This window comes from Salvelinus sp. IW2-2015, linkage group LG4p (genome assembly GCF_002910315.2).
Source record: "Salvelinus sp. IW2-2015 linkage group LG4p, ASM291031v2, whole genome shotgun sequence".
NCBI classification, from domain to species: Eukaryota; Metazoa; Chordata; class Actinopteri; order Salmoniformes; family Salmonidae; genus Salvelinus; species Salvelinus sp. IW2-2015.
In genome coordinates this window covers 24,518,797-24,544,957 of record NC_036841.1, presented here as the reverse complement: position 1 = coordinate 24,544,957, position 26,161 = coordinate 24,518,797, and the positions used below count along the sequence as shown (strand labels likewise).

Below are 26,161 nucleotides of genomic sequence, written 5' to 3'. Positions count from 1 at the left end.
ATGTCACACACACACACGCACACGGTGTGGTGTTTGGTTCTGTCTGAGAGAATTCCTAGTTCTACAGGAGCGTTTTTCTCCTGTCTTTTTCCTTAATAAGCCAGTGAAGCTTCGCTCATCAGCCCTTTGTCAGCGGGTGGCTGGAGCTTACAGCCGGGATTAAAACCGATTATGTTTTCATTTCACACTCTTTTATTGGGCCCAATAATAGAATTTTGTGTAGTGGCTTAGGAAGAAGAGAGGGAGGAGATAGAAGGGATGAGAACACAGAAAGAGTGTCTTTCTAACCCCCCCTCCCTTTCCTTCTACTCATTCCACTCACTCTATCTCTCTCTCTCTTCTCTCTCTCCTCTCTCTCTCTCTCTCTCTCTCTCTCTCTCTCTCTTCCTCTCTTCTCTCTCTCTCTCGCTCTCTCTCTCTCTCTCCTCTCTCCTCTCTCTGCTCTCTCTCTCTCTCTCTCTCTCCTCTCTCTCTCTCTCTCTCTCTCTCTCTCTCTCTCTCTCTCTCTCTCTCGTCCTCTCGCTCTCTCTCTCTCTCTCTCTCTCTCTCTCTTCTCTCGCCTCTTCTCTCTCTCTCTCCTCTCTCTCTCTCTCTCAAATACTCGTAAAGATTGTGATGACATAAAAGCACATACGTCCAGACAGTGAATACACGCTCAGGACTGATCAAAATAATATCCAATCATAGAGACTAACCTACAAGCACAGTCATATATTCATACATGCGCCTGCACATACACACACACACATGCTCACAACCATGCAAGCACACCCACGCACACACAATTATGTTTGTGGCCCTCTGGTGCACTAAGGGCTGTCTTAATTGATTGGACATGAGGACACAACAAAAGCAATTACTTCACCTGGTCATCTCGTTAGTTATCCCAGTAGGCCCCATGCCACCCCCCTCCCAATCAGATAACCCCCTCCTAAAGTCTACACATTACCTCTCACTACTCCACACCTCTCTTCGCTTTACTCTTTTTCACTCTTTCTTTTCCCTGTCTCTCGTTCTCTTTTCTATCTCTCTTTCTTTCTTTTGTTTCTCTCTCTCTTTCTCTCTCACTCTCTCACTGTGCCACAAAACATTTTCTGTCCCATTCCTCTCTCTTTGTCTCTTTCCAATCAAACTCAAGGCAATGACTTTTGGCCTCTGTGAATTCTGTATATATCCCCTTCTCCCTCACCCTCACTCTTGCTCTCGCCGTCAATCAATCATCCATACCCTTCTAACTCACCCCCCCATCTCGCTGCCGTCGCCACCATAACACTTTAATTACGCTGAATAAAAATTACGAGCCGGAACACCAAGTCGCAAGCAGGTTGGCTTTAATTGCCTTGGTTTTAATTCCAGTCTACGGAGAGAGTTTCATAAGAGAGAGAGAGAGAGAGAGGAAGAAAGGGATGAGAGGGGAGGGAGAGAGCGAGAGTGTGACTTTCAGATGACCTCCTTATCAATCGACAACCAATAGCATGAGACTGCGTTTTCCATTCCTCCTGCACACACAACGCCTCCTCCACTCTTCCACTCCACCCATCCCACACCTTTCTCATCCCACAAATGTTCACCCATCTCTGTTTGTGTACACCGTGGATGCTGTTGTTGCTCGGGCATACGACAACTGAAGACTGGGTGTGGAATTCCCAGTATTAGTGAATAAATCCATTCCCTAACCCTAGCTACATTACAAAGACGTACACTACCGTTCAAAACTTTGGGGTCACAGTGAGGAGGCGACTCCAGGATGCTGGCCTTCTAGGCAGAGTTGCAAAGAAAAAGCCATATCTAAGACTGGCCAATAAAAAGAAAAGATTAAGATGGGCAACAGAACACAGACACTGGACAGAGGAACTCTGCCTTGAAGGCCAGCATCCTGGAGTCGCCTCTTCACTGTTGACATTGAGACTGGTGTTTGCGGGTACTGTTTAATGAAGCTGCCAGTTGAGGACTTGTGAGGCATCTGTTTCTCAAACTAGACACTCTAATGTAGTTGTCCTCTTGCTCAGTTGTGCACCGGGGCCTCCCACACCTCTTTCTATTCTTGTTAGAGCTAGTTTATGCTGTTCTCTGAAGGGAGTAATTTCTCGCAATTTCTCGCATGGAATAACCTTCATTTCTCAGAACAAGAATAGACTGATGAGTTTCAGAAGAAAGTTCTTTGTTTCTGGCCATTTTGAGCCTGTAATCGAACCCACAAATGCTGATGCTCCAGATACTCAACTAGTCTAAAGAAGGCCCGTTTTATTGCTTCTTTAATCAGAACAACAGTTTTCAGCTGTGCTAACATAATTGCAAAAGAGTTTTCTAATGATCAATTAGCCTTTTAAAATGATAAACTTGGATTAGCTAACACAACGTGCCATTGGAACACAGGAGTGATGGTTGCTGATAATGGGCCTCTGTACGCCCAATGTAGATATTCCATAAAAAATTTCAGTTTCCAGCTACAATAGTAAATTTACAACATTAGCACATTACCTCCCCCCTCGCCCGCTATGACCTTGGCAGCGACCTGAGGGAGAAATAAAGAAAACATCCCCCAACCTCGCTCTCTCCCGCTTCCTTCTGTGCATTTATAATGAGTATGATTTATAGATCCTCCCACAGCCAGGGTCACTACTGTAAACACTCAGAGATATTAAAATGGAGGCCCTGCCACCGCCCACTTTCAAATCTAGACTGCTGGGAGAGGAGGATGAGATGCCAAAATAACAGCACTGTATAGTTACCATCATCCAAACAAGAACGGTAAATACAAGCACTAACCATGCCCTGATGGTTGGCGATTCCTTGGTGATAGTATATCTGAACCTCTATTCCTAACCGAACCACATCAATTGTTGAGGCCACTCCTGCTCTCTCCGCTAATGTTTCATATGTATTTATGTTCTTTGTGCTAAATGGTAAATGTGGATCAGGGTTGGAGAGAGGGTAAGTGGTGGTGAGGTGCAGTGATACTGACAGTGGCATCTGACCAAGTGCTCCATATAGGATGACATCACACTTTTAGGGCGTGTTTGAGAGAGTGGGGGAGGAGAGAGATGAGGGCAGTTGTCAGCGAGGCATGACCTCAGAATATCAATGAGAGAGGACAGCACTAAGTCGCAGGCACTCACCCGTCTCTCCCAGTCCCAATCCTCGCCCTCTCCTTCTCTCCCTCCCTCCCTCCTCCTTCTCCCCCTCCCGATCTATAACTCCTCTCCTCGCTGGCTTTTATCAACAGGCCTGACACCTGTCCTTTTCTCTTCCCTCTCTCCTGTTCTCCCTCTCTCAGAATCTGCCTCTGATGGTGTAACCAGTTCTCTTTCTCTCACACATACTCACCGCCCCTGATATGGCTGGTAGATGGTGTATTCACAGTGGCTTCAAAAAGTATTCATACCCCTTGACTTATTTCAAAATGTTTTTCTGTTACAGCCTGAATTTAAAATGAATAAAAATATATATAATTTTTTTTTTACAAAATACCACATAATGACAAAGTGAAAACATGTTTTTAGAAAATGTTGCTAATTCATTGAAAATGTAATACAGAAATATCTAATTTACATAAGTATTCACACCCCTTTGCTATGACACTCCAAATTGAGCTCAGGTGCATCCAATTTCCTNATTGAAAATGTAATACAGAAATATCTAATTTACATAAGTATTCACACCCCTTTGCTATGACACTCCAAATTGAGCTCAGGTGCATCCAATTTCCTTTGATCATCCTTGAAATGTCACTACAACTTGATTGGATTCCACCTGTGGCCAATTCAATTGTTTGGACATGTTTTAGAAAAAAACACACCTGCCTATATAAGGTCCAATAGTTGACAGTTCATGTCAGAGCAGAAACTATAACATGAAGTCCAAGGAACTTTCCATAGATCTCTGAGATAGAATTGCGATGAAGCATATATCTGGGGAAGGATATAAAACCATTTCTATTGGTGAATGTTTCCAAGAGCACAGTGGTCTCTATCAATGGGAAATTTAAAAAATATGGAACCACCCAGACTCTGCCTAGAGCTGGCCGTCCGACAAACTTGCGCAACCGGGCAAAAAGGACCTTGGTCAGGGAGGTGACCAAGAACCCATTGACCACTCTGACAGAACTACAGAGTTCTTTGGCTGAGATAGGAAAGCCTGCCAGAAGGACAACAGTCTCTACAGGATCTCACCAATCTGGGCTTTATGGGAGAGTGGCCAGACGGAAGCCACTCCTGAGAAAAAGGCACATGACAGCACACCTGGAGTTTGCAAAAAGGCACGTGAAAGACTCTAAGAGCATAAGGAAAAAGATTATGTGGTCTGATGAGACAAAAATTTAACTTTTTGTCATGATTGCAAATTGCTATATCTGGAGAAAACCAGGCACAGCTCATCACCCATCTAACACTATTCCTACCATGAAGCAGCGTGGTAGCAGCATCATGCTATTGGGATGCTTTTCAGTGGCAGGGACTGGGAGACTGGTAAGGACAGAGGGAACAATGAATGGAAACAAATACAGGTAAATTATTGATGAAAACCTGCTTCAGAGTGCAAGCAACCTTGGACTTGGGGGTGAAGATTCACTTTCCAACAGGACAATGACCCCAAGCATACAACCAAATCAATGTTGGAATGGCTTCAGAACAAGAAAGTGAAAGTCCTTGAGTGACCCAGCCAAAGCCCAGACTTGAATCCCATTGGAAATCTGTGGAAAGACCTGAAGATTGCTGTTCACCGCCGCTCCCCATCTAACTTAACAGAGCTTGAGAAAATCTGCGAGGAAGAATGTGAGAAATAACCAAATCCAGATGTGCAAAGCTGATGCAGATATACCCAAGACAACTCAAAGCTGTAATTGCCACCAAAGGTGCTTCTACAAAGTATTGTCTCAGGGGTGTGAATACTTATGTAAATGAGACATTTTAGTATTTCATTTATAATAAATTTGATCAGAATTCTAAAAACATGTTGTACATGTTTGAAGCAAGCTTCCAGAAAATTGGAACGGAAATGGCGCCACACCAAACTGGAAGTCTTCCGACTAGCTTGGAAAGACAGTACCGTGCAGTACCGAAGAGCCCTCACTGCTGCTCGATCATCCTACTTTTCCAACTTAATTGAGGAAAATAAGAACAATCCAAAATTTCTTTTTGATACTGTTGCAAAGTTAACTAAAAAGCAGCATTCCCCAAGAGAGGATGGCTTTCACTTCAGCAGTAATAAATTCATGAACTTCTTTGAGGAAAAAATCATGATCATTAGAAAGCAAATTACGGACTCCTCTTTAAATCTGCATATTCCTCCAGGGCTTAGCTGTCCTGGATCTGCACAGCTCTGCCAGGGCCTGGGATCGGGAGAGACACTTAAGTGTTTTAGTACTATATCTCTTGACACAATGATGAAAATAATCATGGCCTCTAAACCTTCAAGCTGCATACTGGATCCAATTCCTACTAAACTACTGAGAGAGAGAGTGAGGTGGCCATCGTAGATACATCAGCACTCATTATATCAAGCGGGGCTCCTCTGATCCAGATATATATATAATCGACCTGCACGTGATGCAGTAAAGTAAGTATAAGAGTAAAACGACGACACACACAGTTGACAGCCGGATTCGGTATACTATGCATCAATATACGATCTTCCATTCCTTCCAAAATTTTAGGAAAAAGCTGTTTGCGCAGCAACTACTGCCTTCCTGAAGCACAACAATGTATACGAAATGCTTCAGTCTGGTTTTAGACCATATAGCATGAGACTGATTGTGAGGTGATATGACCTTTATAATGGCGTCAGACCGAGGCTCTGCATCTGTCCTCGTTGCTACATAAGACTTAGTGCTGCTTTGACACCATCGATCCACCACATTCTTTTGGAGAGACTGGAAACCCAAATTGTCTACACGGACAAGTTCTGGCCTGGTTTAGATCTTACCTGTCGGAAAGATATCAGTTTGGTCTCTGTGAATGGTATTGTCTCTGACAAGATCAACTGTACATTCGGTGTTCCACAAGGTTCGTTTTTTAGCGTAAATTAGTTTCACTATATATTTTACCTCTTGGGGGATGTTATGAATCGAAACAAACTGCTAATGTTTCACTGGATAGTACGGAGACACACAGCTGCTACATTTCAATTGAAACATGGTGAAGCCCAAAAATTGCCTCGCTAGAAGCTGTGTTTCAGACATAAGGAAGTGGATGGCTGCAAACTTTCTACTTTTAAACTCGGACAAAACAGAAGATGCTTGTTCTACGGTTCCAGAGAAACAAAAGAGATCTTCTGTTTAAATCTGACAATTAATCTTGATGGTTGTAAAGTCGTCTCAAATAAAACTGTGAAGGACCTCGGCGTTACTCTTGACCCTGATTCTCTTTTTGACGAACATATATCAAGACTCTTTCAAAGGACAGCTTTTTCCATCTACGTAACATGGCAAAAATCAGAAATTTTCCTGTCCAAAAATGATTGCAGAAAAAATTAATCATGCATTTGTTACTTCTAAGGTTAGACTACTGCAATGCTCTACTTTCGGCTACCCGGAACTTAAAGCACTAAATAAACTTCAGTTGTGCTAAATATCACGGGCTAGCAATCTGACGACTAGACCAAGAATTTGATGCATATTACTCCAGTGCTAGCTTCCCTACACTGGCTTCCTGTTAAGGCAAGGGCTGATTTCAAGGTTTTACTGTTAACCTATAAAGCGTTACATGGGCTTGCTCCTACCTATCTTTCCGAGTTGGTCCTGCCGTAGCATACCTATACGTACGCTACGGTCACAAGACGCAGGCCTCCTAATTGTCCTAGAATTTCTAAGCAAACAGCGGGAGGCAGGGGCTTTTCTCCTATAGATCTCCATTTTTATGGAACGGTCTGCTACCCCTGTGAGAGACGCAAGATCGGCCTAAAACCTTTAAGTCTTTACTGAAGCTTATATTATGCAAGTAGATATATGATTGAGATGTAGATATGAGGCCAGGATGTAGATAGAGAGATGAACGGAAAGGCTGCTGGAGCGAGCGAACCGCCTTGCTGTCCTCTGTCTGGAGCGTTCCAACCTCTTCCACTTGGAATTCTTCTGGCCTCTAACCTATTACAGGAGGATGAGTCACTGGCTTACTGGTGCTCTTTCCTTATGCCGTTCCGTGGGAGGGGTGGCGTCACTTGAGTGGTTGAGTTACTGAACCGTGATCTTACCTGTCTAAGAGAGTTGGCGCCCCCCCCCTTGGTTTTGTGCTGTGGTGGAGATCTGTTGTGGAGCTATACTCGGCCTTGTCTCAGGATTGTAGTTGGTGGTGAGCATATCCCTCTGAGATGTAGATAGGAGAGAAGCTGTCATATTAGAGCAAAGTGGATGGGGTTATATCTTCCTGTTTTGGATGATAGGAGAGTTCTTCTGAAGGGAAGCCACAGTGATAATCTGACCCTCCTGTCTCACCTCCAGCTATTATAATGCTGCAGTAGTATATGTGTCGGGGGGCTAGGCTCATTTGGTTATACATGGACGTTTACCTCTGCTCCTATCATTAGTCCAGTAGTCCAGGGGAGGGGAGAGAGGAGGAAGGGGGGGGTGGGAGAGAGGAGAGCAGAGCGAGGGGAGAGGAGAGAGGCACGAGGAGAAGAGAGAAGAGAGAGAGAGAGAGGGGGGGGGGGAGAGAGGGGGGGGGGGGGTGGGGGGGGAGGGGGCGGGGGGTGGGGGGGGAGGGGGGGGGGGGGGGGGGGGGGGGAGAGAAGAGAGGGCTGGGTGGGGTGAGGGGAGGGGGGGGGGGGGGGGGGGTGGGGGGGGGGGGGGTGGGGGAGGCGGGGGGGGGGGGGGGGGGGGGGGGGGGGGGGGGGGGGGAGAGAGAAGAAGAGGTAAGATATGAATTTAAGTATGCTCTCTTCTATTCTCCTAGATATATACCTCTCTTTCTTTATATATATAATAGAGAAGAATAGAGAGATAGTCACGGACGGGCATGATGATCCTTGCTAGATACAAGATAGATAGAGATATAGCTGCTATTCCTTATAGATGATATAATGATAGAGATTATGGAAGAAAGACCGGCCCTACCGAATAGATGATATATAAGCTCTATATGATAGGCGCTATGAAAATGGACCACTGAGTATTATATTCCTGATTATTATTTGACCATGCATATAGATATATATAATGAACTAATATATAGAATATATAGAGCTTCTCTTGAATTGTCTCGCTTCTCTCTTTTTTTATCCTCTGGAGGACCTGATGGCCCTAGGACGCATCGATCCGGCAACAGAGAGTAGATGATATATAGATAGTACCAGATAGACCTGGCCTTGGCTGCTATTCCAGTTTTCAGCTGTTCTGCTGCCGGTTAGGACCCCTCCGTGTCCCCAGACTGCGCTTGTTTGTTCAACTCTTTAAGGGGAATGAATCGAGCTATGGAAAAAAGCCAACTGGAGTGTATTTATAATAGATATAATATATTGACCATGCTTTGTCCATATATAATGAACATTTTGAAAATCTTGGCTCTCGTCTAATTCTCTCTGTCTCTCTTTCTAATAATACTCATCATCTCGGAGGACTGGAACGCCCTAGGACATAGTTGCAGGCACTACCATAGGCAGATGGAGTGACTCTTGCTGTCCCAGCCTGGGCTTTCGCTGTATTCCAGTTTCATACTGTTTGCTGCGGTATGGATGACCGCCACCTAGGTTCCAGGCCATGCTCTATTTCCAACTCTTAATGTCGGCTATGAAAAGCCCATACTGAAAATTAGGGTCATGGATTTATTTAGATCGATGACTTTGTCACTTATGAATATTTGAACATCTTGCGCATAGTTCTGTTATTAATCTCCACCGCACAAGCAGAGAGAAACTGGCCACCCCTCAATAGAGCCTGGTTCCTCTCTAGGTTTCTTCCTAAAGGTTTTGGCCTTTCTAGGATGTTTTTTCCTAAGCACCGTGCTTCTACACCTGCATTGCTTGCTGTTTGGGGTTTTAGGCTGGGTTTCTGTACAGCACTTCGAGATATTAGCTGATGTACGAAGGGCTATATAAAATAAACTTGATTTGATTTGATTTGTACAGAGAAGTAACCAAACACTTTGAAATTTGACGTTTGGAACAACTTCAAAATTTGAAGTTTGAGAAACATGGATGAATGTCTAATTGTGACATGAGACTGTGGAATCTTGTGGGTATTGTGTGTAGATTGTTGAGAAAAAATGTATAGTTCATTCATTTTGAATTCAGGCTGTAACACAACAAATTGTGAAATAAGTCAAGGGGTATGAATACTTTCTGAAGGCACTGTATATTTATTTACCTTCTTTTCTCTTTCTCTTTATCACTTGTTTCTACCTCTTCCTAACTGGTCCAGATGCCTCACACTGTTATCCATCTCCCTGATTTATGTTGCTCTCTCATGAGCTCTATACCATCTCTTACTCATGCCTCCACCCCTCTCTTACTCATGCCTCCACCCCTCCCTCCCTCTCACCATTCACACACTCTCTCTCTGTCTCTCTCTACCGCCCTGTTTTCCTCATCTTTTATTATCTATACTTTCCCCCGCCTCACCCTCTCACCCCCCTCCCTCCCTCCCAGGCGGTCTAACTCCAGACCCAGGGGAGGGCTCTTTGAGGGTCTACAGACTTAATTACTGTAATGGGGTTTCTGACACTTCCGACTGGGGATGGAGGGAGGTTATTGGTTATATATAAGAGCCTCTGTCATCAAGCAAACAAAAGTATTTCATTGGTCCTTAGAGAAGCCATTCTTTCCAGAGCACCACAGCAGCAGTTTGGGGCTCTTTTCATTACTCCCTTCATTATTGTGTGAGCGTGTGTGTGTTTGCGTTTGTGTGTTTAGAGGCTTGAGAAACTCTTAGAGAAAGTGTTAATTAAGCATTTAATGAACGCTGAATAATTTGAGTGGTTCCAGAATTTTTTTTAGGTTCCTCAGCTTGTTTGTCGTTGTTTGCGGGAGGGTAAACGTTCTTCAGAAGTCTGCAATTCTCTGTTATGGCTCGGCAGGGAGTAAGAACCAAGCTGGGCCAGAGCTGGGCCTGGGGAACAGACTGCCACTGCAGCCTTAAAGAGGGGGAGAGGAAAAGAGGAGGAGAGGAAGAAAGCCTGCCAGAGTAATTTGCCAAGTTCTGTACATCACCATAAGTTCCTTTCAATGTTTATCAATCACATCCATGTCTCAGATGTCTGGTTGGAGGAGGAAAAGGAGAGACAGACTGGCACATAGACACATGCATGCGCAAACTGTACAGTCGTCAAAAATTTTGAGAATGACACAAATATTAATTTTCACAAAGTCTGCCTCAGTGTCTTTAGATATTTTTTGTCAGATGTTACTATGGAATACTGAAGTATAATTACAAGCATTTCATAAGTGTCAAAGGCTTTATTGACAATTACATGAAGTTGATGCAAAGAGTCAATATTTGCAGTGTTGACCCTTCTTTTTCAAGACCTCTGCAATCCGCCCTGGCATGCTGTCAATTAACTTCTGGGCCACGATCCTGGCTGATGGCAAGCCCATTCTTGCATAATCAATGCTTGGAGTTTGTCAGAATTTGTGGGTTTTGTTTGTCCACCCGCCTCTTGAGGATTGACCACAAGTTCTCAATGGGATTAAGGTCTGGGGATTTCCTGGCCATGGACCCAAATATCGATGTTTTCTTCCCCGAGCCACTTAGTTATCACTTTTGCCTTATGGCAAGGTGCTCCATCATGCTGGAAAAGGCATTGTTCGTCACCAAACTGTTCCTGGATGTTTGGGAGAAGTTGCTCTCGGAGGATGTGTTGGTACCATCTTTTATTCATGGCTGTGTTCTTAGGCAAATTGTGAGTGAGCCCACTCCCTTGGCTGAGAAGCAACCCCACACATGAATGGTCTCAGGATGCTTTACTGTTGGCATGACACAGGACTGATGGTAGCGCTCACCTTGTCTTCTCCGGACAAGCTTCTTTCCGGATGCCCCAAACAATCGGAAAGGGATTCATCAGAGAAAATGACTTTACCCAGTCCTCAGCAGTACAATCCCTGTACCTTTTGCAGAATATCAGTCTGTCCCTGATGTTTTTCCTGGAGAGAAGTGGCTTCTTTGCTGCACTTCTTGACACCAGGCCATCCTCCAAATGTCTTCGCCTCACTGTGCGTGCAGATGGCACTCACACCTTCCTGCTGCCATTCCTGAGCGGCTCTGTACGGTCCGCAGCTGAATCAACTTTAGGAGACGCCCCTGGCACTTGCTGGACTTTCTTGGGCGCCCTGAAGCCTTCTTCACAGCAATTGAACCGCTCTCCTTGAAGTTCTTGATGATCCGATAAATGGTTGATTTAGGTGCAATCTTACTGGCAACAATATCCTTGCCTGTGAAGCCCTGTTACGGATACAAGTATCCTGTGTGTGTATTTGCTTTCTTTCCTTCTGCCCTACGTCACAGGTGTCACTCATCATGTCGGCAATCAGTCGCCCAATCAGAAGCACACCTGCTCCTTTTCCTTACCCAATCACATCCCCTTTCCCTTGTTTAAAATAACCCAATCAGTTGTCTCTGCAGTGATTCTCTCTTTTGTTTTGCACCTACATGTCACATTTGTCCGTTATTATGTGAGTATGTATTGTTGTGGTTTATGAATGTTTGTTTGTTGGTGGGAAAGGGATACCAAGACAAGTCGCCCATGGGCATACACTACCCATAGGAAAACATTGTCTAAGAACCCTAGTTAGAACTGGGCGGACCACCACTGTATTTTATTGGTTAGTTAGCTAGCGGTTATAAGAAGCAAGTAAGACTAGCTTACGGGTTTTTGATCTTTAATATTTATTTCCTTGGGTCCAGCTCAGCAAGCCCCCCCCCCCCCCCACCCAAGCCCCCCTTTACCAGGTGTTTAACAAATAAACCATTCGCGTTTGACGGTAGATTTATGTTGTCTGTTGTTATTAGTTCTCACTGTTCTTTTTCACTATTATGATTTGCATGAGATATGTTACGGGTCTCGTTTCCATCCCCCCTAGGCTGCAGGGCCAAAGGGGTTCGTAACAAGCCCTTTTTGTGCAAAGCAATGAGGACGGCACGTGTTTCCTTGCAGGTAACCATGGTAGACAGAGGAAGAACAATGATTCCAAGTACCACCCTCCTTTTGAAGCTTACAGTCTGTTCTTTGAACTCAATCAGCATGACAGAGTGATCTCCAGCCTTGTCCTCGTCAACACTCACACCTGTGTTAATGAGAGAATCATTGACATGATGTCAGCTGGTCCTTTTGTGGCAGGGCTGAAATGCAGTGGAAATGTTTTGGGGGGATTCAGTTCATTTGCATGGCAAAGAGGGACTTTGCAATTAATTGCAATTCATCTGATCACTCTTCATAACATTCTGGAGTATATGCAAATTGCCATCATACAAACTGAGGCAGCAGCAAATGTATATTTGTGTCATTCTCAAAACTTTTGGCCACGACTGTACTCTCTCTCTCTCTCTCTCTCTCTCTCTCTCTCTTTCAAACACACACACACGCACAGGGGAGGTCTTTCCTACAGCCTCCAACTGAGAGGCAAGTCCTGTTGGTTGGTGGGAAGTCAGGAATATAAATGGCCTGCTTCACTTCCCATTAGTCTGGCTGAGTCAGGGGGCAGCAAGGCGGTGGCATGGTCAGGTGCTGCTGAGTGAACAGACACAGAAAACACTTTCTGTTTTCTCTTCACCCTTATGGCCATCTTTCTCATGTTAAGTCACCTGCCTTTAAATCACACTATCACCCCTCTCCCCAAACCATTAGGATTTTTTTCTCATTTTAAGGGGGTTTAGAGTGGATATTCACATCATTCTAAACTGGAAACAGACTTTAGCTTTGAAATATCAAAAACTTCACTTTGAATGTAATGTGCCATTTTTATTGATTTATTATTACATTCTGTTCTATTTACATTTATGAAATGTAGGCCTATTGCAAGGGGCCCTGGCGCTGAATGAACCAGTAGCCTACTTAATTGATATTTTTAGAATCTCAAAAATAGACTAAAGAGTTATGGCTTATAAACTCTTCGATATTTGTCCTGAAGTGGTTGTATGGGTGAGGTTAACATGGTGTGGGTTTCCTCCTTCGTGTCACTGGCGGCAGGTGCGTAAATATCACCTTCATTAAACTCGAATAAATAAAAGTCCCATGGTATCCGCGCGCGACACTCACCTGAAAGCCCCTCATCAAAACCCTCATCGATCGTGGCTCATCTGTTCACAGTCGGTGTCCTAACCGATACCCCGTCCCTCCCTACCGTACAGGGGCTGGTTAGAATTATATGACTGTAGGCTAGGTGTCTCACTCGCAGTGTAATTTCGCCGAGTGCTCGGTCCTGTGGACGTTACACCAGAACGAGCAGATTAGACAGGTCTACTGTGGACCGGCTCAGTGTATACTGTTTATCACCGATGTTTACCTTTCAGTTTCCATCAGAGCTAGGCTAGGCTAGACAGTAGCTTGGTAATACACGACACTAATGAGTTCTACACACTGACCGGGTTTAAAGTGAAAACTGTCGATACATGGCTATAGACATTATGTACTCGAAGTAATTTTACACATACGTCACCTCTTCCAAAATGTTTTCGTTTTCTTTGGGTGGGTGAGGGCTGAGGGTCAGCAAATGGTTAGTATATCCAGGCACCGGGGAGGCATGGAAAGCAACAGAACTGTGTTTGATTTATTTTGCCCATCTGTTGACATCTTTACAACTTGATCATCAGTCCTGAACGTCAAGATCGCGCGCAACAGCATGGTTTCCCGCCACCTCTTATTCTGGCAAATGCACTATGAGATAGGCTAAGGTTTAATGAAATGGGCAGTTATTGAACTGATTTGCATAGTAACTATAGATTGCATGTTTGCATTCTGTGTGGCTCTCTGGGCTTGGATGAGATTTCTCAGCAGTTTAATAACCTGTACAACTGACTTTTGATAATAATTTGGACTATTTCGTTATGTTTAGGCTATAGCCTAGTGCTTGTGTTATTCATATTTGATGAGATGATTCAACTGGCATCATTGAACGAGAGTCTACTCACTTATTATAGTAGTAACATTGAACGACAGGCTACTCACTTATTCGCTACCGTGGTGGTGGTAGACTACATCGTCCATCTTAGTCTCTCTCTCTCTCCCCTTCCCAACTCCTCTATCTCCCTGTCTGTCACACACGCTCTCTCGCACTCTCTCTCTCTCACACACAGTCCTGTTGAGCAAATGAGCGCTGCTCTTATTCGGGTCTTTGGATTTGCAGTGAGTGGCATGTTTCACAGCGTCTAGCCCTCTGACCAGCTTCTGTATGTACATGCATGGACAGGACACGATCTGAACCACTATCGCAGACCACACTTGCATCAAAAGCGCATGGAAAGACTCTGAACACTGAATTTGTGCCGGTAAGTGTGTGTGTACCCATTCTAAATTTCTATCGTGGCATGTCTGTCTAATTCCCAGCAGTTAAATCTGTTTGTAACAGCACTGACGTCAAGTTCATACTGTTTTCTATCACATTCATAGCCACTGACAGACAGTAGAATGTTAATGTGTTATTTCACGATCCTCTGTTTGATGAATGTGTTCTTAAGCCCATGTATGCTAAACGGGGAGCAGTGCTCTGGTTTCTCCAGTGGGACCAATGCAACCACCACATCCCATATGAGTGATGGTGAGAACGTTTAATATAAAAGTTATAAAGATGGACATTATTGACTTTGACAACTTAAAACAGCTCCGCCGCTTATCCTCGTATCCATTTCAGTGACTCCAATAATATCGAGTGGCGGTAGCGAGCGTATTGACTGTGTGTGTAGGGGCTCGATGTGGTCACCCTAGCCGGGTTAATTGAGTTAGCTGCCCGCGCCTGGTGGCTGCGTGACAGGGAAAAAGGAAGGGACCCGGGATGCCCTGATAGGTCTATGGGTCTGGGACGCACAATTATTTGTGCAATAGCGGTCCAGCTAGTGGTTAAACGATCCCCGGGAACGCGTGTGCGTGCGTGTGTGTGGTTATGTCACACATGAGTACCAGTGACTGTGTGTAAGAGAGACACGGAAAGTGTAAATTCTTGTGAGAAGTAGTTATGTTTCAGGTTCCCTTTGGTCCTTATGCAACAGTGTTCTCGAAAACGATGTCACACTATAGCTGTATGTAGCCCCTACACCATCACTACGGCACTCTGTTGTGTGCGCAGACTCTGGCAGGCGGCGATAAGAGTTAGAACCGGCCTGCTCAGAAACTCCAGTACCGCTGAATGTGATCCGTCAGGGTCCATGGCCACTTTGATTAGAAGAAAATAAACCTTTTTACAGTATGGCGCTGACCCGGGTCTCCAAGCCCAGCCCGAGTGGTTGCGCGTGCAGGGCAGGCGGCAGGAAAGCCAGAGACGCGTGCGCCCTCCCCGGCTCCCATTCTATACGATAACCTATTGTGCGCTGAAATGAATTGGATAATAATAGCATTGATCTGAACCTGATCCCTCGGGCGTCGTGCCCTTCGGTCCATTGATCGTATCTAGGATTTATGGAGGGTGGTTAGGGACCTAGGCCATACTCTGGCCAAGATGGGTGTGGTGGGCTTTTGTGCATAACATAGGTTTTCTTGTGTGCAATGTTTATGTGTAATAATGTTTTATTTGTGTGTGTGTATGTGCCTAGAGTTGTTTGAACTGGACTTTGGCCTACTGCTATCTATGTGCTCCTCCTGATAGGTTATATATTAGATGAACTTGACAACTGGTTGGGTACTATGCATCATCCTGAGTGTATGTATGATGCATTTAGACTATGTGTGTGTGTGAGAGAGAGAGAGCAGAGTGACGAGAGGAGGAGAGAGAGAGAGAAGAGAGAGAGAGAGAGGAGAGAGAGAGAGGAGAGAGAGAGAGCAAGGAGAGAGAGGAAGAGAGAGAGAAGAGAGAGAGAGAGAAGAGAGAGAGAGGAAGAGAGAGGAGAGGAGAGAGGAGAGGAGAGAGAGAGAGAGAGAGAGGAGAGGGGAGAGAGAGAGGAGAGAGAGGAAGAGGAGAGAGAGGAGGAGGAGGAGAAAGGGCGGACGAGAGAGAGAGAGAGAGAGAGAGAGAGAGAGAGAGAGAGAGAGAGAGAGAGAATCTGTGTGAATCCGCGTATAAGAATGTGTGTGTATGGACTGTGCAGGACAGAGCAGCATTAATATCACTCTCAGACATTAGACCTATCATGTCGGGTACAGAGCCATTCATCAGCCTCTCCTCTCATAGTGATGCCACTCATATCCAATCCATTAGCCACGCAGTGTGGGCAACACAAGTTTATGTCTGCCCACTGCAAGAGGACTCAGTTAGTGTGTGTGTGTGTGTGTGTGTATTATGATTCTGTAATTGTTTTTAGGACAGATTGGATGTAAGCGTGTGTCCTTCTCCATGCTCGAGGCTATCCTACCAATTTGTGTCTATGTGTGTATGTTGATAAGAGATACAGCGTAAGGTGGGTGTCTGGGGAGTGTGGGTAAGTATGTTTGTAATGTGTGTGTGTGAAAGAGGGGTAGAGTTGTGACTCGTGATGGATGATGGAGAGGATAGATAATGACATCTTGTGAAGAAACACCATTCCCCCTTTTCCTCCCCCTTCATTTTCACCGCAGTACCCCCTCCTTCTCTCCCCCCCACCACTTGTTAGCAAAGGTGTCCGCTAGAGATACCATGCAGGAGCTTGCAGGGACTTGTAGTTTTGCATGATGTCTACTTTGATGCTAATTAGCATTTTTGAATCAGAGAGTAAATAGAGCCGAATATATTAATAAAAGTCACCTTGTCCAAGAGAGATTTACATGGTTATCAAAATATCACGCCAGGGTAAGCCTACATGAAACACAGCCCTTATTTTAAGTGTTTATAAAAATCCCCTACGGGAAAAATTAATAGTGGATAAACAATTGGAACCATTTCCCTGTTTGACCGCTAGGGTTTATGGGTATTATGACACCTCCACTGTGGGGCTCTATTCACAGTCAACCCTTTTTCTATCACCCTTTTTTCCCCTTCCACAAAGAGAGCAACAAATATTTTCTACCTCACTCCATCTCTCCCTTGATTGCACTTTCTCTCTTCCCCCATTCCCCCATTCCCCCATTCCCACTGGGCAAAAACTGGTTGAATCAACGTTGTTTCCACGTCATTTCAACTCCAAAAATCTATGTTATGGAATTTGCTAAAAGTATTCAACGTAAGGGCATTTTGTATTTTTTCACGCAACTTTTAACCTAAATCCAATGACATGGTGAGATTTTTTGTTGATTTCACAATGAAATTACAATAGTTGACAACTCAGTCAAATTTAAATCAAAACTAGACATTGAATTGACATCTGTGCCCAGTGTGTTCTCTCCTCACACACAGAGAAACAACTCTGCCTCTACCACTCTTTCTCCCCCTCTCCTCTCCTCCTCTCTATAGTTCCTGTACTGGCTAAAGTTGAGCAGGTGTGAATAGCAATGTTGATTTGCAGTCTGGTATCTCATCAGTGAGAGGCAGGTCATTGATGTGATTGTGTCTCTGTCCCCAATGTCTCTCCCTCCGCACAAACACCATCTTCCTCCCCTCCTCTCTTCCTCCCCTCCTCTCTTCCTCCCCTCCTATCCTGTTACATATTATGCAAACCACATTATAGTTAGATCTAGTTATACACAGACATGCTCAAATTCAGATTCCGGACACACATACGCTGATATAATGCAGACTGTTTGTGTGTCGTTCTTTCTCACACTCAAAAACAATGACTTTGGTGTGTACTTATATTTATTATTTTTTCAGTGTGCGGTTTATACTCTTGTTTATGAATACTAATTGTTCCTGCTAAAACCAGCACTGGACCTAGAACCACTGCTGTGCACAGGGTTTATCTAGATTTTTTACACTCAAAACCAATATTTGGTGTACTGGACCATAGTAGACGTCAGGTCATCATAGAGTACATATTGAAAAGTATCATTCCAAAACGCCATATATCCATTTTCTGAAATGTTGTTAAATTAGCTTATATTGTTTAAAGAACTTATGAAAGAGATTGGTGTGTTTTTTTTCAATATCCAATCATGGCATGGGTTTGTTCAATGACAGACATGTATTTGTTTAAAATCTATCACTTGATGGTTTCATTTCAGAGAGACACATAATAATGTTTTTTTGCAAAAAGCTATATCTTCACATCACTCAGAGAAATAAGTAGTACTGCTAGGTTTTACACAGTTAAATGTAGCAAATAACTACACTTTTAATAATGAAATTTACAAATTATACATTTGTAACATCAATATTTGTAAAATAATTATAAATAATAATTCAAACAAGTAATGTGATATCTGTATGTAAAACATTTACATTTTACATTTTAGTCATTTAGAAGATGTTCTGATCCAGAGTGACTTACAGTAAATGTAGTCATCTGAAGATACTGTAGCTAGTTGAGACCACCACAATCACAATCAAATATACAGGATACTAACATTCTATTCCAGCTAAACAATGGATATATAGCTTTTTGCAAAAAAAAAAATACATTTTCATACACATCTAAAATCTATGAATTCAAAATCTGAGAACAATAATATTTTACACACACACAAAGATACCCATAAGCAATAATTTCTGATGAAAAAACACAAATGTTAAAAATTGGTGGATACATCGTTTTGGAATTAAACTCTTCAATAATGAATTGTAGAGAAAGATAATCACAATTACAATGGCTGCCAAGTCTAAATGCAAGGGAAATACAACTCACTGGCTTGATTTGGTAGACTAGTAACAGCCAAACAAACACAGAGCCAGATGCTCACACACTGTTGCCTCAACACACATCCTGGGCCTCAACACACATCCTGGGCCTCAACACACACCCTGGGCCTCAACACACACCCTAGGCCTCAACACACACCCTGGGCCTCAACACACACCCTGGCATACTACACATGTGATGTATTGAGGATCTGGAGCAGTCTGCCCACAAATCTTTGATCTCTCTGCAAAAAAATGTGTATGTGTCTGTGTGTGTATGTGTTATGATGATGGGTGTGTATTGCTGTTTGTCACCCTCCACTATAGGGAAAAGCCATTCTCAGACTTATCGAACTTCTGAAACCTGGGATAGCGATCTCTGTTAATTTCTACTTTTTTACGTGCGTGTGAAGTACACCTGCTCCGTGATGTGAAATATGTGATGTTGAATGTGGTGTGTGTGTTGTGTGTGTGAATGTGTGTGTGTGTTGTGGTGTGTGTGTGGGTGTGTAGTGAGATGTGTGTGTGTTAGTGTGTGTGTGTGCTGTGTGGTTGCACTGTGTGCTGTGATGTAGTGGTGTGTGTGTGATGTGATGAATAAAAGCTAGGTTGTTAAGAACTGTGTAAGTGAATGTGCTGTGTAAGTGTTGCTTACCAGCTCCACGACATCTCATGTCAAGAATTAGACATTCATCATGTTTAATCTGTAAACGATCAAATTTCAAAGTTATTCCAAAATTTGCCAAAAGTGTTTAAAGTAGACAGTTTAGCAATTAACGGTGCAGAAATGTAACGTAAAGGGTTTCGGATAGTCTTAAAAACAAATACAAGTTCTGAACACTGAGTTTGGCAGGTTGAATGTAAGTTCCATCTCGTCCACCAACGAATCAGAACCTAGAAAACACCAAAACGGTCCTTGAGGTAAAACATGGCTCACTGTTGCCTCGCTTAGTGGCCAGTATTCACAATCATCAGACATGATGGACATTGAGAAGTAGCTGACTTGTATCATGGTGTACGCGGCTGGTAGGTTGTGTGTTTGCTGTGATGTGATGTGTGTGACGGCTGGAAAGACATGCTGTGGTGTGATGATGTGCTGTGTGATGCTGGTGTTGTGTGTGATGTGGGTGATGTGTGGGTGTGGTGTGGTGTGTGTGTGTGTGTGTGTGTGGTGACTGATGACTGTGGTGGGTGGTGTGAGTGCTGGTGATAGTGACAGCGATGTGGATTTGTGGTGTGTGATGGTAGACTGGTGTGTTGGTGTGTCGTGTGTGTGTGTGTCCTCCACAACCAGTTCTTGCAGGACATGTCCATTCCTGACCGTCTAAATAACTCACCAACCAACACCATTCCCATCCTTCCATCTCTATCTACCCCTCCTCTCCCTCTCTCTCCTCTCCTTCCCTCTCTCTTCTCCTCCCCTCATCCTCTCTCTCCATCTTCCTAACCCTCCCTCTCTCCTCTCCTCCCCTACTCCCTATCGATCCATCCAAAGTCATGAGTCACAGAGCAACATCATCTCCCTGATTGATGGGTGTCAGAAATCAATCCAAAATTACTTTAGGAAAGAATGACAGAATGAAAGAAAGAAAAAAAAGAGCATCTCAACAGACAGTACCCTTCGTCATCTCTGTGTTGTAATCATGGATTCCATCTTCTGTCTCATCGCCCCTCCCTCCCTTTACCTCCCGAGTGGCGCAGCGGTCTAAGGCACTGCATTTCATTGCAAGAGGCGTCCCTACAGACTCTGGTTTGATTCCAGGCTGTATCACAACCGGCTGTGATTGGGAGTCCCATAGGGTGGCGTACAATTGGCCCAGGCTCGTCCAGGTTAGGGTTTGGCCGGGGTAGACCATCATTGTAAATAAGAACTTGTTCTTAACTGACTTGACTAGTTAAATAAAGGTTAAAAAAATAATTATTCCCTCTCCTCCTTTTCTATTGAAAGACAGGCTGAGGCTCCATTGGGGGGAAAGGAAAGAGACCAAGACCCAAGAGATACACTGACAGACAAGAAGAGAGATAGCCTCAGTGGTCCCTAACTCTCTAACGGTAAGGGTAGCAGAGGAGACATACAAGAGGCAGTGAGTGTGTTCAGGAGAGCCAAGGGCATTTGGGCTGCGTTACCCCTTTAGCCCTCTAGTGGGCGCCCTCCTCTCTCATATCAGGCCTGGAGGGCCATTGACCATCTGAAAGACTCCTCTCTCTCTACCACCTTCCACCACTCCCTCTATCAGTCTCTCTTTTCAACAACGTAACGCTAATCAACCCTCGTTGCCATGGAGAAGACATACTCCCTCACGGCCCACTACGATGAGTTCCAGGAGGTCAAGTATGGTGGTCGCTATAGCAGCGGCACCCTTAGCAACGGCATGAGCCTGCACTTGGGTGGGAGCCTGGACCGTAATGTTGGGCGGGGCCGAGGCAAAGGGGGCGGGGCTAGTGATCGGAATCGGGACCTGAGTGGCATCAACAGCGGACAGGGACTTCCTCGATGGAGCCGCAGGGAGATCTGCCTGCTCTCTGCTCTGGTGTTTGCTGCGGGGATGTGTGTCATCCTGGGCAGCATGCTGGCACTCAAATATATCTCCCTGGACTTCCAGCAGGAGGCGCACTGCAGACAGGACTGCCAGAAGAAACGCTCGTTAGTCCGAGCCGCACGCTTCGTCCAGGCCAACATCGACCCCACCATCCAGCCCTGCCAGGACTTCTACAGCTTTGCCTGCGGCGGCTGGCTACGACGCCATGGCATCCCAGAGGACAAGCTGAGCTACGGCATCATCACCGCCATTGGAGAGCACAACGAGGAGAAGCTACGACGCCTCCTGCTGGAGCCCGTGCGCCGGCGCACCGTGGACTCGGCTGAACGCAAGGTGAAAGAGTTCTACCGCTCCTGTGTGAACATCCAGGAGATTGACAAGCTGGGGTCTGGGCCCATGACGGAGGTGATTGACAGCTGTGGCGGGTGGGACCTGGTTGGAGCGCCCTCTGGTGGTGCGGGGTGGGAGAGCAGTACTGCACCAGCCAGACCAGACTTTGATGAGCTGCTCTATAGGACCCAGGGGGTGTACAGCACGGCTGTCTTCTTCTCTCTCACTGTCAATGTAGACGATAAGAACTCTTCACGCAACGCTATCAGGGTAAGAATGTGTGTATGTATGTGTCTGTCTGTCTGTGAACACCTACTGTTTGTCATCTGACTGATGTATCATCTGTTTACTTACATGTCGGTGTGGTTTACACGTGTTCATATGTGTTCTCTTGACTGTGTGTGTATTTATAGATTGATCAGGAGGGGCTCACACTGCCTGAGAGGACTCTGTACCTGGGGCAGGATGAGGACAGTGTGAAGGTAAAGGATTACCTCCTCCCTCTTTCTATCCACCATTCCATCTTTCCATCTGTTCACTTATCGACCCATTCCTTTCTTCTCCATCTATCCACCTGTTTGTTCCTGTCATCGCTGTTCCCTTTGTTATCCTGTCTGCTCTGCCACATGTCACACTGCTGTCCATTGACCATTAATAATGATGTCATGTTGTTGTCCAATGTCCATTAATGATGATGTCATGGACAGATCCTGGCAGCTTACAAGGCCCTGATGGAGCGTCTGCTCAGCCATGACCTGGGAGCTTCAACATATTGGCGCCACTGGGCGCATCAGAAGTCCAAGAGATTCTACAGTCTGGATAACAGCTGGCCATGCGTAAGTCTATGTCTCGTGTTGTGGTGGTGTGTGTGTGTGTGTGGTGTGTGTGTGTGTGTGTTGTGTGTGTGTGTGTGTGGGTGGTGGTTGTGTGTTGTGTGGTGTGTGTGTGTGTTGTTGTTGTGTTGTGTGTGTGTGTGTGGTGTGTGTGTGTGTGTGTGTGTGTGTGTGTGCTGTGTGGTGTGTGTGTTGTGTTGTGTGTGTGTTCAGTTTTAGATATTTCTTATTGTTTCAGATACTGTGTCTGAGTATATGAATGAACAGAAAGGGACGTCGATTAAATGTCAATCCTGCATCACACTTGAGAGCACTACACAGCGATCGCTTCTCAGTGTGGTTAACACACACACACACCTCTTTATATCTTTTATAATCTGTAATTGTGTGTTGTGTGTGTGTGGTGTGTGTGTGTGTGGTGTGTGTGGTGTGTGTGTGTGTTGTGTGTGTGTGTGTGTTGGTGTGTGTGTGGGTGTGTGTGTTGTGTGTGTGTATATGGGGCAGAAAGTATGATGGATTAAAAGCTGAAACTCCAGCAGGAGCATGTGAAGGGGTGTGTGTGTGTGTGCGAGGCGGGGGGACCATTCTACGCCCTGTAAACCGTTCATACTCACGCCTCTGTGGCTCAGCGAAGCTGTCCGCCCTGCAGGGATAGAAGGAGACCAACGGGGGGCTACAGAATGAGGGAGGTGGGAGGGAGAGAGAGGGTAGAGAAAGGGAGAGGACGGGATAAATGGTGGTCGACGGGGGACTACAGAAGGAGAATAGAGGGAGGAGGGGGGAAAGGAGAGAGAGGGGAACCGATGGGGAAGCATATGGAATGAATCTGGGGGAGAGAGGGACTGGGCGGGTAGAGAAAGAGGGAGGAGAGGGGGGAAGACAGAAGGGGAGAGCCGTAGGGTGCGTTGGAGAGCAGCAGAAAACTGATGGAGAATTCAGAGCTGCTCCATCACTTCTGATTGGAGAAGAAGGGTGGGGAGGGGAGCGAAGGGGGGAGTGGACATGAAAGGAGAGAGAGATGGATGATGTGAGCTTCACTAGCATCACTGATAAAACGAGAGAAAGAAACATGAGAGAAAAAAAAGTAAGAAAGAATACAAGAAATGTGAAAGAGATTACTAAAAATATGCAAATGGAGAGTGAAATTGACATACAGAGACAGACAGATGGATGTAGAGACAGACAGCAAAACCCAGGGGAGGAGTAATAGACAGTAGCTGTAACTGTTGGTTAGACAGATGGACAATTAGATATACAGATGTAGGATCTTAATTGATCACTCTTTTGTTGCTGAGAATTTTATTGCACAGTACGAAATGCAAATTTGTAGTGTATTTGGATTTTAAAATGACTTCTAAGGTTTCTAATTTCCACTTTGAAATTTCTAACTTGATTTGCCCTAACAAAAAAATGTATCAATCGCTACAAAAATGTACATTCATTATAATCCACATAATAATTCACATTTCCTGTTGCTGAAGGATTATTTTCCTGCTGAAGCAAACTGGCTCAAATTAAGATAGCCTACATCAGTCCACGATCAGACAGACAGACATGGTCAAATTACGTTCATACTGATTTATCCCTCTCCACCTTTCCCTCTTTCACTCTCTCACTCTTTTCTACTATCCCACTATTGCCTGTTAATAATAGTGGGAGATTATGAGACCATTTGGGATTACAGGGATGCTGTATGCTCAGTAGTTAAGGAGGAACTTTGTGTTGTGGATGACCTAAACTGTGAGCAGGGGTTTCTAACAATCGTGTTTTCTTATCTTGCTAAAACTCAAACCTCCTCTCCCTCTCTTTTCCTCTTCCGGCTCTCTGCTCTGCTCTCTGCTCTCTCTCTCTCCCTCCTCTCCTCCCAGCCACGCGGAGCGGGACGACGAGACAACGAACTTCCTCTTCCTCTACCTTCTCTCCTCTCCTCTCCCCTCCTCTCCTTCATCTCCTCTCCTCTCCTCTCCGTCTCTTCTTCCTCTTGCCTAGCTGCTTCTCTCCTCTCCTTTTCCTCTTCCACTGCTCTCTACCTCAACCGTTTTCCCGTCCCTCTCCTCTCCTCTCCTCCTCTCCATCTTCCTCTCCTCTCCTCCTCCTCTCCACTCCTCTCCTCCCTCTTGCCTCTCCGTCCTCCTTCTGCCGTACCTGCGCTCTCTTTCTTTTCGCTCTTCCTGCTCTCTTCTCTCCTCTCCTGACCTCTTCCTTGCGCTCTCCCTCTCCGTTCACCTTCCTCCCTCCTCTCCTCTCCTTCCTCGTCCTCTCCTCTTTCCTCTCCTCTCCTCTCCTCTCCTCTCCTTCCCTCCTTCTCCTCCCTCTCCTCTCCTTCTCCCTGCTCTCCCTCTCCTCACACCTGTCTCGTACCAGCTGCCACTGGAAACGTTTTGAGAACAGAATCTTCCCCCCGCATGATAACTCTCTGAGGATGAAGAGATTGGGGTGTTTGGCACGAGCTACATGGGTGAGAAAGTCTCCAAAGCATCGATCAAGACCACCTCCAAAATGTGAGACGGGGAGAGAGGAGAGGGAGGTGAGAGGGGAGGAAGCGGCGGGGGGGCGCGCGGGCGGGCTGGAAAGGAGGAGGAGTGAAGAGGTGGAGGGTGGGAGGAGGGAAGCGTGAGGAGGAAGGATTAGGGTGGAGGAAGGAGAGGAGGGAAAGGTGAAATAAGAGCAGAGGCAAAGAAGCGAAAGTACAGTTACCTACATCCGGCAGAATAAATCCAATATATTGTGCAAACTGGTAAATACATGGAATTTCCATTAGAGAAGTTAGTAGCGTCAGCATTCTGAGTTAGTAATGCGCCTCTGACAACAGACGATCTAAGAACATTGCCAAAAGTGCGATATATTTGTAATGAGAAATATGGTATGGGCAAGATGGTGTTAGAGTGTTGATGGTGGGAAGTGCGGAAACCAGCTCTTAAAACAGTACATCATGAGTGCATGAACGGTCTGCGAAGAGACCTGACTTGTAGCTGGATTTGAATTCTGAATACAGTTATGCTGATCAACGTCTCGTTTATGAAAAGGTTAAGAGATGCGGGACCACACACCAACACAGTACTTTCTCAGTGGTCAATTTTACTCTCAGTACGCTGCACCCAGTGGCGCTCCTCTATCAATGTTCAAACAGGCCCACCACTGCCAACAGTGACTTGGGACGTGGACGCTAGAAGCGCTAGGAAAAACATCACTGGAGATCATGTCTGAGAAAAAAACCACAGCCACTAAACTGAAGAAAGAAAGTCTCAGCGTGCTTCACCCGCAGCTACCAAGCAATTATACTACTAAAGTCCCTAGCAATCCTATACTACTTAATAGGAGATTTAAGAGTTTAAATAGTCCTATTTTAAAATGTTTGGACTTATTTTCCTCTTTCCCCATCTTCCTCTGTGTGACTGAAACTCCACTGTCTAAAGAAGAAACCCACCATGTGATGCCCTGCCCTCTGACCTGGGCTTTAAGCTCTGTGGCTTAGCTATACGTGGTCTCAAATTGTTTGTTACAATATGTAGTGACTAGTACCCTCCTAGCTTGAACTAGCACCAACTAGTGTGCCACAGCGCCAAAACAAAAGGGAATCCTTTTACCGCCCTTGTCAGCAAGCCATAACATATGTTGCTTGCTACCTTGAGGATGATCGTATGTCGAGTAGACGCATTCACACTCCCTCCCCTAACCCTCCTCTCGCCCAATTCGTAAATCATC

General features: G+C 45.2%; 1 protein-coding gene across 1 annotated transcript in view; it reads left to right on the top strand.

Annotated features, from left to right (window-relative positions):
* The first annotated feature begins 14,146 nt into the window (after positions 1 to 14,146).
* Positions 14,147 to 26,161, top strand: part of LOC111957972 (endothelin-converting enzyme-like 1) — a 60,412-nt gene continuing 48,397 nt past the window's right edge. The window contains exons 1-5 of the mRNA XM_023979108.2: positions 14,147 to 14,407; positions 20,702 to 21,893; positions 22,037 to 22,105; positions 22,331 to 22,459; positions 24,878 to 24,957. Of these exons, the coding sequence (XP_023834876.1) occupies positions 21,033 to 21,893; positions 22,037 to 22,105; positions 22,331 to 22,459; positions 24,878 to 24,957 (1,139 nt within the window). The 5' untranslated portion in view covers positions 14,147 to 14,407; positions 20,702 to 21,032. The remainder of the gene's footprint in view (positions 14,408 to 20,701; positions 21,894 to 22,036; positions 22,106 to 22,330; positions 22,460 to 24,877; positions 24,958 to 26,161) is intronic.